Source organism: Candidozyma auris, chromosome 4, assembly GCF_003013715.1.
Source record: "Candidozyma auris chromosome 4, complete sequence".
Lineage (NCBI taxonomy): Eukaryota > Fungi > Ascomycota > Pichiomycetes > Serinales > Metschnikowiaceae > Candidozyma > Candidozyma auris.
In genome coordinates, this window is record NC_072815.1 from 982929 (window position 1) to 997499 (window position 14571).

A 14571-nucleotide genomic window follows, 5' to 3' on the forward strand; every position below is an offset into this window, starting at 1 on the left:
CTCGCAGCTCTCCAACCTCTCAAACTCCTATAAAACTCCTCTCATATTTCTCTCAAATTCATCTCCTTGCTCTCTCATTTGTCTTAAATGGCTCTCACGCCTAATCATCAATCTCCTATCTTCCCCTCCTTCTCTGCTTTTCCTCATATCTCTGAGGGGACCTGCCGACTTCTCCGAGTTGTTGCAAGTCCGCAAGATGCCACAAAAAGGTCCCTGGGTCCCCACTCGTGGAGGGGGTGCCCACTCGCTTATACTTGTGGGGCCTCCACGCTATAAAGACCTCTGCTGGGCCGTAGACTTATTGCTGACCAAAATATTCTCCTCTGCATCTTCGTGATATGTCCAAAGAGAATGTGGAAATCGACGTGAGAGGATCGCTTTCTGATAAACCCTCCGTGGAGTGGGTGGAGGAGTGTGTGTCGCCAGAGGAGAAGGCTACGGATTTGGAGGAGTTTTCAGATATCGACGAAAATAAATTGCTCTGGAAAATTGATCTTCGCTTGATTCCTCTTTTCACAATCTTGTACTTGCTCAGTTTTTTGGACAGAGGCAACATTGGCAATGCCAAAATCGAGGGCCTTGCTGAGGACTTGAATCTACAAGGAAATGAGTACAACTTGTGTTTGACGATTTTCTTCATATTCTACGCCTCTATGGAGATCCCGTCGAACATCATCTTGCACCACGTCAAACCCCGCTACTATATTCCTACAACCATGGTGTTGTGGTCAGTGGTGATGACGTTGATGGGCACCGTGAACAACTATCACCAGCTCATGGCCACCAGAGCACTTTTGGGAATATTTGAGGCGTCTTTGTTTCCGGGAATTTCCTATATTTTGTCGATGTACTATAAGAAATCGGAAATTTTGGTGAGGGAAGCGATTTTCTTTAGTGCTGCCTCCATCGCCGGCGCCTTCTCTGGGCTTTTGGCGGCCGCCATCTCGCAAATGGACGGTATTGGCGGCTACGAGGGGTGGAGATGGATTTTCATCTTGGAAGGTTTGCTTACCTTTGTGGCTGCTGCGCTATCCTACTTCTGCTTCCCGTTATACCCGAAGGAAAGCACATTTCTTACTCCCAAGGAGCGGAGGTTTGTGGTTCACAGAGTGAAGTTCTCGTCCAACGTGGAGAACCAAAAAATGGTCGGCGCTGGCGCTGCTCTTTCCACAAATTTGGGTGAAGATAGCTCGAGCAACATTTCCCACGTGTGGGCGGTTTTCAAAGACTGGCAGTCGTGGTGCCAGCTTATGACATACTACGGCGTTTGTGTGCCACTCTACGGTGTTTCTCTTTTCACTCCTACAATCGTCAAGAACTTGGGCTACACTTCCACTCATGCCCAGCTCATGACGGCTCCCATCTATATTGTTGCAGCGGTGTTCTGTATCTTCCAAGCGTGGGTGTCCGACCGAATCGGGCTCAGAACACCGTTCATGATTTTTGATTTTGTCTGCATCGCTGTCGGGTACGCTATATGTGTGGCGATATCGCCGGTAGATCTGCCCAACGCCGTTTATGGTGGTACGTACATTTTGGCGCTTGGGATATACTCTGCTTTCCCCATGGTGGTTATCTGGTTTTCCAACAATTTGGCTGGCTCGTACAAAAGGGCAGTGGGGATGGCTTTTCAGATTGGTATTGGCAATTTCGCCGGAGCCTTTTCGTCCAACTTCTACAGGACGCAAGACGCTCCCGACTATAAACTTGGCCACGGCTTGGAGCTTGGGTTCGCCTTGATGGGGCTCGTTTTCACCTTCATCACCATTGCGGGCTATGTCATCAGCAACAAGAAGAAAAAGAGGGACCTTGACCAAGGGAAGTTTGATCACTGTCTGCCCGCAGATCTTATTGAGATGGGGGACAAGAGCCCTCATTTTGTGTACCGCTTGTAGCGGCCACAGATGATGATTTAAATATGAAGTTATATAAGGTAATTTATAGGTATTACAGAAAGTTGGTGGTTTCAGCAGATATCATGGTAGGCATTATTCTTAGGTAACTTGATTGACCTCAAGGGAAGGAGTGCCAAAGGTAAACCATTTTGTCCTTTCCGCAGGGCCCGCTCTATTGACCAATCAGCTGGGCCTTGAAGACACTAGAGATTAGGATTCTCGTACTTTCACCTCGTACCTCTATATGCTGAATGATCGTGTGATCGATGTCCCTGTTCTAGCACTCAGCCGCACTTGTGGCTGCAACAAACCGGAGTTCACAACAATCTTCCGAAAACCCAAAGGTCGGAAGAAGAACCTATTTAGGTATTAAGCTCTCCCAATCTATGACAGTGGATCTATGTGCATCTTTCTCCATCCAGTATAGCCACTTACCTTAAGTAGTCTGTTGCTGCACCCTATCTAGGTTGATGTTTGATGCTTTCAACGCAACCACCCTTGACCACATTAGTATCCTCAGTCATGTTTAGCAGACTGATTTTATAGCTTTGAAATTTTAGAGCTAACTTCATCACCATTTAAAAACTCTCTTCAATTCGGCACCGTTCCTGCCTTTCATGAAATGTTTCACACATAGAGCTATGAAGGACTTGTTACCAGACTTGCCCTTATTACAATGAAACAATAAGAATTTGATGATTTTACATTCAAGAGAAAAGCCAAGTTTTGTGATTACTTGAATGGCTTGACATATACTATGACCACAAATCAATTTGGGCTCTGGTGTAAAATCATAAAGGAAACACATTCACATTACACTTCGATGACTGTCTATTTACACTTCTGTGTAATGTCATCCCTCAAAAGAAGCTCCACACTTGCACCGGTCCCGGAAATATCAATTCCCTTCTACATATCCCCGTGATAGATTTCTCAGCCATCAGACCCAGCGCCGGTAGTAAAGCAGAAAGGGAGGAGTTTTTAAGGCCAAGCTTACAAGTCGTCACAGTAACGAAATCATGATTCATTCACTCACTTCAAATCTATCTCTCTCGTCTTCCACCTCTTTCCAGATACTATCCTTCTTCGTCCTCCCTCTGTCATCTCGATTATTGATTTCGCAGCCATTACTATACTTACTTCTGTAGTCGATACCCCCAGAGATTCATCGAACCGGACACTCGATAAAAGCTCGTCTAAAAAGCTTCTTTTGTATCGTTCATCAATTCCATCTCTTTACTTCTCCTACCATTCCTCATTTCCCCACTCATCTCTCTCTTCGTCTCTTTACCTCCTACATTCGCAGCCGTTGCTGGCCTACACACCGTTTGGCGTTCGCGGCCAGCTTTTTTTTCATTGCGTTAGCTGTTTCTTTTTTTTTCTCATCGCCCTCCATGAGATTTTTCTCGCCTAGACCTTGACTTGGCTCGTTCACCGTGTAGTGTACAGGCCGAGGTCAAGGGCCACTGAAATCGACCACTCTGGGTGAAATGATGCCTTTCATTCAAATTGCAAGACAGATCTGAAAAATTCTCTTTCTCGTAGATCCTTGCCCGTGTTTTTTCGTGAATCAGGTGATCGGGGTTCGCCAGCATCTCTCTCTCTCTCCCAAACAGGAAATGTGCATCGTCCTTGTTGTACTGCACACAGCCACGGGGTCTAATCCACTCCAGGTACCTCCCCTGGGTTCCACACAAAACCTCAGTTATCTTTCTCAACATCACCCAACCTTCCCTTTGCTTCTTGTTTGAACACGTCTTTAAAGTCTCTGTGCCCACCTACGACGTTCCTTAATCTGTGGCTCCTACGCTGACCCCCCTGCAGAAGACAAGACTAGACGAACTACCGCGAATACATATATTGGTGAAACCATAGTAAACAAGGCTACCTGGACATTTCTATTGATACCTTTTGGAAAACACTTTTTCATTTCAGACCCTAATACAAATTCCTTAATAACTGCACCATGACGTCGGGGCTCCTCCTATGCATCAAGCAGTTCAACGCTCGTTTGGGAGACGAGTTGAATCTCGCTGTGGGCGACAAGATCGAAGTGCTAGCCGACGACTCTGAGTATAACGACGGGTGGTACATGGGCAAGAGCGTGAATAGCGGCAAAGTTGGATTGTTTCCCAAGCTGTTCACAAAGCCAGTGGCAGAGCAGCCTCTGGAACCCACCTTGTTGAGGTCACGTTCTCGGAGAGTGCCTCTGGGGCCAAAAGCTGGCGAAAAGGCAGCAGCAACAACAACGACCCTGTCGAATAAGGACTCTTCAAACGTGGGTTCGAGGCTTGCGTCTCTGGAAGCTCCTCAGCCTTCAAACGATGTAAACATGACGATGAGCGAGATCGATAAGGCGTTGGAAGAACTTCAGGTGCCCACGTCTACGTCTACGCGTGAAACTACCAAAGATAATATAAAAGAACAGGAGCCCGTGCAACCCGTGAAGGAGGAGACTTCGTCAAGCCGTGGCCATAACCGTAATGTTTCTACCCTGTCCCTCACCACTGACTTGAACCCCTTACAAGCAGCAGAGTGGACACCAAAACAGGTGTCTTCCTACTTTGCCATTGTCTTGGGTTTCGATATGAGCGTGGCTGGCAAGTTTGCTCGTCACAAGATCACAGGAGAGATCTTGTTCCAGCTCGATTTGGCCCATCTCAAGGAACTAGACATTGACTCCTTCGGAACTCGTTTCGAGGTGTACAAAGAAATTGAAAAGCTCAAGGAGATGGCCAACAGAGCCCAAGGCACAAAACTGTCGTCTGGAAGCCGCAAGCCATCCGAGCAAAAGACTGCTCCTGTTGCAGCACCTGCTCCAACTCGTGATTTTGAATCTGAAGAAAGAAATCCTACTCCTTACAACAACTCCGATGACGAATCTGTTGACAAGCCACTGAGCAAGCAAGCTCATTATGAACGCGAGCCAAGGAGTGCTTCAACACTTCTCCCTGCCCCTACTTTCAATCCTTATTCTCAGAATGGTGGGAAGACAAGAGCTGCGTCTGCCAAAACCCCCCATGGTCACTCCAGAACGAGGTCCCAGTCTATGGAAAATTTGCTGGCTTTGAATACCCCCAAGACTGATTCCTCCTTTATGTCCCCAAGAAAGGCACCCGAGCCTCCAGGAACAATGAGTCCTATCAACAAGAACTTCAAGTTCGGTGGTAGCTCAGCTGTGCCTCAGAGTAACGACTCCTCTGCCAACAACTTCTATATGACTAGAACAAACGCGTCCTCTGGAATGATCAACAGCCCTGGTGGCCCCTCCCGACCTGCCTCTTCTATCTACGACGCATCCGCTGCTCAAGGTCATCATAGAACTACTTCTTCGAATAAGAATGACTTGGCTCATAGAAGACACTCCTCCCTTTTCTCATTCATGTCCGGGAATGGTAATGACGAGGAGCCTGTCAAGAAGGACAAATTACAGAGTCAGAACTTGACGAAGGGTCTCGCTAGTCCTACGAAGAGCAAGCGTGCCTCGAGATTATTTGAGAAGTCTCTGACTACCCCTGACTCCACTGATATTCCAGACATTGATGATGTCAATTTCTCGCCCAAGAAGGGCAAAGATGGCACCCCCAAGGACGAGAAACGTAATGGCAGATTGAAGAGTTTGCGTTCGGTGTCCACCTCCAACTTCCGTGGTCTCACGGGCTCTAGAAAGCTGAAGACATCTGCTTTTCAGGAGGGTATCAGGGACATTACCCCAGACGAGGCAATCAAAACATCTAACTTCAGTGGCTGGATGTCCAAAAAGTCTGGCAGCACTTTGGGATGGAGGTCGCGCTATTTCACCCTTCATGGCACTCGTCTATCATATTTTACCAACTTGCGTGATAAGCGTGAGAAGGGTCTCATCGATATTACAGCTCATAAAGTGATACCTATCAGTACTGATGGTGATAGTTCGAGCAGTAATGACAAGTACATTGCTCTTTACGCTGCGCTGACGGGTCTTGGTAGATTCTGCTTCAAGCTTGTGCCACCTGCTCCTGGCTTCAAGAAGGGCTTGACATTCACTCAGCCCAAGACTCATTACTTTGCGGTAGAAACTCAGGAAGAGATGAAGGGTTGGTTAAAGGCGCTAATGACTGCCACGATCGACATTGATGACAGCGTTCCTGTTGTTAGTAGTTGTAACACACCTACGGTGTCGTTAGCTAAAGCGCAGGAACTCCTTGCAAAAGCAAGAGAAGAAAATAAACTAAGGGATGAGGAGCTTAGAGCTAAAGGATTCATAAGGGACGGTGAGGTCCTTGAAGATATGACCAACTCTACCACCTTATATAACGACAGCGCCACATCAGAAGAGGCGTCTCCCGTTGTTGGGTACATGGATGAAACCACTATCTCGTCCAGCAATATTAGCACTGGTCCTCCAAAGCTCACTGTTGACACATCGAGCACTAAGAACAAGCGTGGCCCCACCACACCCCAGTTGCTGCTGCTGCAGGGTTTCTCTTCGCCATACCTTCTAGCATCTGGGATTCTTTCGCCGAAGCACGGCGGTTCATCAGCGGGGAGTACGCCTAACACTACCAAGTCAGGAAGGAAGGATTATTTTCCTGAAATGAAGACACCAGATGCAAACAAGCTGGAAAGCTCGCTTGAACCGCAGCCAGTGTTCAGCAATAGCAACGGACGGGTATTGAGCGGAAGCAAAAAGAAGGACAAGTCTGAGAAACTTATGGCCTATACGAGTGATGGATCATTTGTGATCAAATCTAAGAAGTAATGTTGTAACTATCTCATAAATTTAATAATGACAAGAAATCGAAAGAATTCAGCGTAAAAGCGTAGAAGCAGAGTAATTGCCTCTAGCTGTTAAACCTGTCATTTACTTCTTTAAAAGGTGTCAATTGCAACAGATGTACGTACTTTTTCAATGATCACCAGTAGAGTATTTGCATTGTTTCAGAAGTGGTTGCGAAAAGTGACAAAATAGCTGAGATTATGGGACACACAAATTCTAGAGAGATTGAAAATGTCACCAAAAAATCAGGTTCTGCCAGATATCCCCCAAAGCAAAGAATATAGTTTAAATCCAGCAGGTATTGCTTCAGCAGCTCAAAGCTACCGAGATTCTGCATTCATGAAGGTATTTCACAAAGTTACTTCCTGGTGGTGCTCATTATATGGCTGCGCGGATCAACACTAACTAGATACACCCACTACATCAAGTGCAACATCCAAATCCATGGACGACCCCTTTGTCACGCAACAGCTCCGGCTGGTGATTGTCCATTCCTTAGACACATTCAACTACTGCAACGCAGAGTTTGCTGCTGAGCACTTAGTGGCGCTGAATCCCTTGGACCCCGACCTGCTCTATTTGTACACACTAGTGCTCTACAGACAAAACAAATTTAAGCTGGCGTTCAACAGGACGTCTTCAGACTTGGCCCATTCACATTTGGGATGTTCATACATTTACGCTCGCCTGTGTCTTCATTTGGGCAAATACAAGGAGGGCGTTCACACGTTGGTGAGTCTTCTGCCGCTTTACAATGAAACAGCCACAAGCAGCTCGCTGGAGTCTCGAGACCTGCTGCTTCCATGGAATGCTCTGCCTGAACCAGAAGACCCAGCTGCATTTTTTTCTCTGCCAAAACAGCGACACGATTACGAGACTAACAGACGTTTATACCCTGACCTGTCTGCGGTGTACCACCTACTCGGAGACTTGTACAAAGCCATGGGGGACACAACAAAAGCTGCGTTGAATTATTCTACAGCGCTCAAGTACAATGCATTTGACTTTGAAGCGTTCCAGGAATTGGCCCGCCTCGGTGCTGACGTGAAGGTGAAGAGCATATATAAGCCCTCCCAGCGCCGGACGCTGCCTCTGCCTGTACTCGAACCCAAGAGCACGAACACTTCCGCCACTACTAGTAACGCCACCAACACTAATGACTCGGCAGGGATCTCCAACCCTTTTGCCACGCCGAGGTTGGCGAAAAACGTTGACATTTCCACTCCTCGCATCCTCAGCGCCTCAGTGCCTGACGCTCCTTTGAGGCGACCTCAGAACGATGAGTTTATCAAGCCTCCACCGCCACAAGCCTTTGGCCAGCAACAACAGGTGCCTCTTATTCAAGTCCAATCGCAAGCTTCAAAAAAGCTGCATCATTTCTCTAGAAAGCCCTCATTTGCACCTCCTAATTCATACACCCGGCAAGGTCTCAAACGCAACTCGTCACAGAGCTTTGTATCCGAGACTAGACTGCCGTCACAAAAGGACGTTGACGCAGCGGACCTCACTCTCCGGAAGCTATACTCCTCATTGGCGAAGGTATACAAGTGTTTCTGTAGGTACGACTGCTACAAAGCAATTCGTCTTTTGGAGTCAATGCCGCAGCATATAAAGGGAACCCCTTGGGCTCTTAGTAAGCTAGGGCGTCTTCATTTTGAAATTGTCAACTACAAGCAATCCAGAAGGTACTTTGTGCGGTTGCGCCAAGCGGACAGAACCAGACTCGAGGACATGGAGTATTACTCCACACTTCTCTGGCACCTACAAAAAAACGTTGAGCTCACGTACTTGGCAAACGAGGTCCACGACATTGACTCACAACTGCCAATCACATGGTGCGTCATGGGCAATTTATTTTCCTTGACCAGAGAACCAGATGAGGCGATAAAGTGTTTTGACAAGGCTATCAAGCTCGATCCCCAATTCACCTACGCTCACACCCTCAAGGGCCACGAGTATTACTCTAGTGATAACTACGAGAAAGCGCTCGATTGCTTCAGGTTGAGTCTCCTCTTGGATCCTCGTCATTACAACGCGCTCTACGGCATTGGCATGGTATACATAAACTTGGGGGAGCTACATAAGGCCGACTTCCACTTCAAAAAAGCCGTTTCCATTAATCCCATCAACGTGATTCTTATCTGCTGCGTGGGAATGGTGTTGGAGAAGCTAGGTAAAAAATCGTTGGCGTTGAAACAGTACGATTTGGCTAGTAAGCTCCAGCCACTTAGCGCCCTCCCTGCCTTCAAAAAGGCATCGCTACTCTTCTCTCTACAGCAATTTGACAAAGCTTTGGAGCAGTTCGAGCTTGTCAAAGAGCTTGCGCCGAATGAGGCATCTGTCCATTTCCTTCTTGCGCAGCTTTACAATATCCAAAACGACAAATACCTGGCTATACGAGAGTTCACCATTGCCTTGAACCTCGATTCAAAGGGCAACTACCTAATTCGTGAGGCCATGGAGATGCTTAAAGAAACGTAAACTTGTGTTTGGCTGCGAAAAACCCATATCCAGCCTGCTAACACTAGTGACGTAACTATAATCCAACAATACACCCAACTGCGAGACATCAACCACGATTTCCTTCGGCAAACATTGTAACATACAAATGAAAATACATCTTCACTACAACTCCACACTTCATCTCCATATCTTGATTAGTTGCGTTCTTGATTTATGTGCGGAGGCGTCTGCCCCAAACATAAACATGCATCGTGTACTTCATATAGTTCGCTCACCTTTCAGCCGTAAACTGAAGACGTTCGTTGTTTGTGGCGTTGTCTCCTATTGTCCAGAGGATCACTAGAATTAGGACTTCTTCCGAGAGATCCCGAAAGCTATGCTTTCTCATATACTATTTCTTTACCTACTAGCGGTGAGTACGGCGCTTGACCTCATTCACTCCAAACGGTACTACCAGAAAGGTGAGAGCGTTGATCTCTTGCTAAATAAAATCGAGAGCGACCACACGCAATTGCCATATAGGTACCATGACTTGCCGTTTGTGTGTCATGATAAGACGAAAAGAGCAAAGACGCCCTCTTTAGGCGAGGTGCTAAAAGGAGACCGTTTGTGGGAGTCTAACTACCAACTTCGGTTTGGTGAGGATATACCCTGCGCTCGTCTATGTGACATGTCTGCAACACCCAAAGCTATCAGCTGGGCAGACTCCCTCATAAGAAAGGGGTATGTGGTGCACTGGGTGCTCGATGGGTTGCCTGGGGCAACGACGTTTCAAAGCTCCAACTCAAGGTCCAAGTACTACGCCGCAGGGTTTCCTCTAGGTTTTGTTCAGAACGACGTATCGTACTACTACAACCATGTTCTTCTCGTGGTAAGGTACCATGTAGAGCAGAACGGGCTCTACTCAATAGTGGGGTTTGAAGTTTACCCCAAGAGTGTCATTGACGAGAGCTGTCCGGGTTCCTCAAAGAATTTCAAGAATTTTCCGCTTCATTTAAAGGACTCATCGGGGAATCCAAAACAAGATCGCACCCTTATACCCTACACCTATGCGGTTTACTGGAGAGAGGATAAGTCTGTCTCCCACGAAAATCGCTGGGACTTATACTACGAAAATGATAATTCAGCAACGTCGAGGAACATCCACTGGATTTCATTGGTCAACTCGATCGTGCTTGTATGTCTCGTGTCACTTGTTGTGGCGGTGGTGCTTGTTCGCTTCCTCAGGACAGACCTAAAGGCAAGCCCCTTGATCCCAACCGCCGAGGTGAAAGGTGAGCCTGCCAGCTATAACCTGTGGCAAAGCTTGTCCAACGTGGCTATTCAAAAGCCTATGGGTGCCTTCTTGCTCAGTTGTTTATGTGCTGCTGGTTTTCAAACGATCATCGCCATGATGGGGGTTGTGGTGATTTTTGTATTAAATTCGAAGCTAAGCTTAGGATCAGGCACATCCTCAAGCATTTTCTTTGAAAACCACCAAAGCGCTGTGTTTTCAACCTCGTTATTATTTCTATTGGCTTCTGGATATGTCTCAGCATACATTGGTATCATCTTGCACAAGTTGTTGAGTAACGAACACCCAAACACGCAATTTCCTTTTTCAAAAATATGCCGTCTCGGTTGCTTTTTTGCTGGTGGGCTTCCATTGACATTGCTCACTGCAATCCTTTTTATAAACCTATTCGTATGGGCTAAAGAGTCGTCTAACGCATTGCCTTTTGGTACGATCGTGGTGCTTATATTGATGTTCACTCTTATCCAGATACCTCTCGGAATCCTTGGAAGCTTTCACGGAAACAAATTCACTTTCCTGAACAAATCTTGCTTCATTAATTCATACAGCCCACCAGACAAGGGATTTGTGAAACGGAACTCCAACAAAACATTATTTTTCAGGCCAGTTCTCAGCGTGATAGCTTTTGGCCTTATTCCCTTCGGGATCGTGTATGTGGATCTTTTGTTTATCTTCAACTCGGTTTGGCTCGAGAAGACTACGTTCTACTACATGTACGGATTCTTGTTACTTACAACTGTACTATTACTAATAGTGGTTGCAGAGTCTACCATTGTGGCTACATACATAACGTTGTCGGTGTTTAAAAACCCTGACTGGCAATGGCTATGCTTTCAGGTGGGCTCCAGCATTGGGTGGTACATCTACGCCTACACCACTTATTACTTCATTCGCTACCTACTGATGAGTGACATTGTGAGCGTTCTTATTTATTTCGCATACATGGCTTTGGTATCTGCCGCCGTTGGTGTAGCGGGTGGAGCTGTTGGCGTCATCACAGCTACAATTTTTATCAGAAAGATCTACGGCGCGATCAAGATGGACTAATTATTTTATAGATTACAGCACGTTCAATGCATCAACGTATATTCGTTCGTTTATCAGAAAATTTCTAGAATTTCATTTTGTTCTCGAAATGGGAGGGAAGTAGGAAAAATGAATAGACTCTCACCAAGATGCTTAGTCCAAAGAAGAGGCACCGGTAATGATATCCACCAATTCGTTGGTAATAACAGCCTGTCTGGTTCTGTTGTACAAGATGGAGTAGGAGTTGATCATGTCACCAGCGTTCTTGGAAGCGTTATCCATAGCGTTTCTTCTGGCAGAGATCTCGGAAGCGTAACCCTCGGCCTGGGCAGTCAAAAGGGAGTTAGCCAAAGAAAACTCGGCAAAGTCCTCGGACACGTTTTCGGCCTCCAATTCGTACTTGCTCAAGCCAGGAGCTTTCTCGATAGCGTCGGCAGTGAAAACGGAGAACTTGGATGGTTCGAAAGAAACACCAGAAACAAACTTGTTGTACATGATCTCGGTGTTCTCGTACTTACCCAAGGTGGCGATTTCGTCAGCAATGGCAGAAACCTCGTGGAAGTTTGGCTCCTCTTTACCAACGTTGGAGAAAGCCATGGCAATCTTTTCAGCATGGGTTCTGCTCAACTGAGCCTTGACCTTGTCACCAATGGCCACAATGTCAACGTTGCCCTTGAGCTCTTCGATTCTTTTTCTGGCAGCCTTGGAGATCTGCGAATGGATGGATCCACACAAGCCCTTGTCGGAGGAGATGACAATCAACAAGGTCTTCTCGTCCTCCTTCACCTCAGGCTCGGTGTTCTGGAAGAACTCCTTGTCTGACTCGTGGAACACTCTGGAGGCCTGCATGGCTCTTTGGGCCTTGTTCAATCTGGTGGAAGCAACGATCTTCATGGTGTTGGTGATCTTTTCAATGTTCTTGATGGACTTGAGACGCATCTCGATATCTCTCAATGTAGCATAGTTTCTGAATGTTAGTATGGATTTGGAAAATAAAGGGAACGGGTCATGGAGCCCACAACATAGTATCATATTGATGGAGGACTAAATAATATCAATTGAGCGCTTATGGCGACTTTGGTGGTTGAGTGGATTAATGCATGGAAGTAGCACAGATGGCCAATGAACATCACCAAAACCAGGTGAAAATCTCCCAATTGCAGAATCAAACATACCTCACCCCAGCACGGGCGACCTGAGAAGTACCTAAGCGAAACATCTTTGTTGGAATGGGTACGATTAGCACGAGACAAGTGGTTCGTTAGACTCTAGAGGTGGTTTTTTTTCCCAAGGTCGTTCGGCACCCGGACTGGTGCGAGAGAGGATATTTGATTGGCCGAGGCCAGGTAACGAGCGAGCGCGGTCTATAGTGGCGGTCACGTGGAAAGGGAAAGCGAGAGAACAGTGTAACTAGGATTCAGCATCGAATTTGGGAGAATTGATAGAGTTTTTTATTTGAATGAGGGCCATTTTGCCAGAGGTCAGCTTTCTTTAGTTTGCATGGATGAAAGATGGAATTTTATGGGAGTATAATCAGCCAGAATACTGGTGCGGAAATGGCTGCGAAATGGCTGCAAGAGAGGAAGCTTAGTAGTCAACGTATAGATATGATTACTTTACAGCTGAAAATTCAAAATGTTAGAGTTGAAATAACTTTAGGTTTGAGATAAATCGCTTGCTAAAGATTTCTCACCTTTATAATGCCGACTATGTCGAGACTTGATCGGTGAGTGAATAATCTACGGTATTCCAACTGAAGCGGTTGACATATGATCAAATGGTTGGTAAAATCATATGGTACTCTACCTCATCGGTGTTATACTTGAGCAGTATTCTCGCCAAGCTCCAGACAGTAGGATCCTAGAGAGCGACACTTCCCCTTCTGCCGACTTTTCATCTCTTTTTCTCACACCTCAATCCTCTACATCATCTAACATGTCTTAAATCATGCTATATTATGCTATAGGAAAATAACCTCCCCAAATCTAGTACACACTCGCTTACTGCGATGGGTCGTTCTTCTGGTACCCCAAGTAACCCTGCAAGGGGTAAGTCTCGATCATCTTCATGTACTTCAAGATCAAAGGTCTGCAATTTCTCTGGGCATCGATTCCGTGGTAAATCTTGCATTGTCTCAAGGCCTCATGGGTGATCCTGAGCTCCTCGTTTCTGATCCACTGTTCTCTCATCATCGAGGTTCTCGCCTTTTGGACCTCGGCAAAGTTCTCGTAGTTGATATCGTCAAACGACACCAACTGAGGTCTCGTGTGGTTTTCGTACAGGGCTGGAATATTAGTATACTATTGTCAAAGGGGTGGTGTGCTGTTACATACCCATGGTTGGAGATACTCAGTAGGTTTACGAAAAGATTGATTTTAACTGGCGGGTATGTCTGTGCGCGCGCACGACCACAATGTGTATTGAAGAACGCCTTGGACCACATATGGCAAACTGGAAAAGAGATTCGAGAAGAGTAAATTGCAATAAACATGCTGGCAAAGTGTTCTTTTGGTTTTAGGGTGTATCTTGAAGTACTGTGGCTGCTTAAACAGGATAGCCTGTCACGTGACCATGCAAGATTTAGATGTGGTTCACTGGGGTTTAGGGGACCCTTATGGCACGTAAAGAGGAGTCAGAAGATGGTAAATCTACATGTTTTATTTGAAAAGCGACAATTTTGCCTTTATGGGTGCGTTGTAGTTGGTGTGTCAATGTCTAGTCAACTAATTCGGTTGATCCTATACAAAGAGATAACATATCGAAATTGCAAACGGAACCTCAAATATCAAATCATTGCACACAACGAGTCAATGGACATTAAATGTCCACGTGTGTTATTATTTTGATGTTTGGTATCACTAGAGTACTTAAAATTCCCTACATAGAAAGCAGTGAAAATTTGGCTGCGAAAAGATCATAATTTCACGAGGAGTGCTATTATCAGTGCTAAAGGCAAAACTCTAGAAAGCCAAAGCCAATCAAAAAATCTTATGATAAAATGTATTCAACCACCCTTTTGTCACATTTGTTCAACTTTTCCGTCGTAAAGTGCCACCCATCATTTGAGACGCCTTAACTAGTATACATCTTTAACGCAGTGTACCAAACCACCTCAAGCAACAGGCTGAATAGAA

The 14571-nt window shown here is 46.0% G+C and overlaps 6 protein-coding genes across 6 annotated transcripts; 4 read left to right on the plus strand and 2 right to left on the minus strand. All coding sequences in view use genetic code 12, as the record gives it.

Annotated features, from left to right (window-relative positions):
• Positions 1–338: 338 nt before the first annotated feature.
• Positions 339–1895, plus strand: CJI96_0004132 (uncharacterized protein; the record flags this gene model as incomplete). Its single annotated transcript, XM_029037360.1, has 1 exon — positions 339–1895. The coding sequence occupies one exon, from the start codon at positions 339–341 to the stop codon at positions 1893–1895; it is 1557 nt and encodes a 518-aa protein (XP_028888416.1).
• Positions 1896–3861: 1966 nt separating this feature from the next.
• BOI2 (Boi2p) lies at positions 3862–6636 on the plus strand (the record flags this gene model as incomplete). The annotated part of the gene is made up of 1 exon (XM_029037361.1): positions 3862–6636. The coding sequence occupies one exon, from the start codon at positions 3862–3864 to the stop codon at positions 6634–6636; it is 2775 nt and encodes a 924-aa protein (XP_028888417.1).
• Positions 6637–7098: 462 nt separating this feature from the next.
• Positions 7099–9135, plus strand: CDC27 (anaphase promoting complex subunit CDC27; the record flags this gene model as incomplete). The annotated part of the gene is made up of 1 exon (XM_029037362.2): positions 7099–9135. The coding sequence occupies one exon, from the start codon at positions 7099–7101 to the stop codon at positions 9133–9135; it is 2037 nt and encodes a 678-aa protein (XP_028888418.2).
• Positions 9136–9493: 358 nt separating this feature from the next.
• Positions 9494–11458, plus strand: CJI96_0004135 (uncharacterized protein; the record flags this gene model as incomplete). The annotated part of the gene is made up of 1 exon (XM_029037363.2): positions 9494–11458. One exon carries the CDS (start codon positions 9494–9496, stop codon positions 11456–11458), a length of 1965 nt encoding a protein of 654 aa, XP_028888419.2.
• Positions 11459–11590: 132 nt separating this feature from the next.
• ATP3 (F1F0 ATP synthase subunit gamma) lies at positions 11591–12656 on the minus strand (the record flags this gene model as incomplete). Its single annotated transcript, XM_029037364.2, has 2 exons — positions 11591–12404; positions 12613–12656. The coding sequence occupies 2 exons, from the start codon at positions 12654–12656 to the stop codon at positions 11591–11593; spliced, it is 858 nt and encodes a 285-aa protein (XP_028888420.2).
• Positions 12657–13437: 781 nt separating this feature from the next.
• Positions 13438–13774, minus strand: CJI96_0004137 (uncharacterized protein; the record flags this gene model as incomplete). Its single annotated transcript, XM_029037365.1, has 2 exons — positions 13438–13721; positions 13771–13774. The coding sequence occupies 2 exons, from the start codon at positions 13772–13774 to the stop codon at positions 13438–13440; spliced, it is 288 nt and encodes a 95-aa protein (XP_028888421.1).
• Positions 13775–14571: the final 797 nt, after the last annotated feature.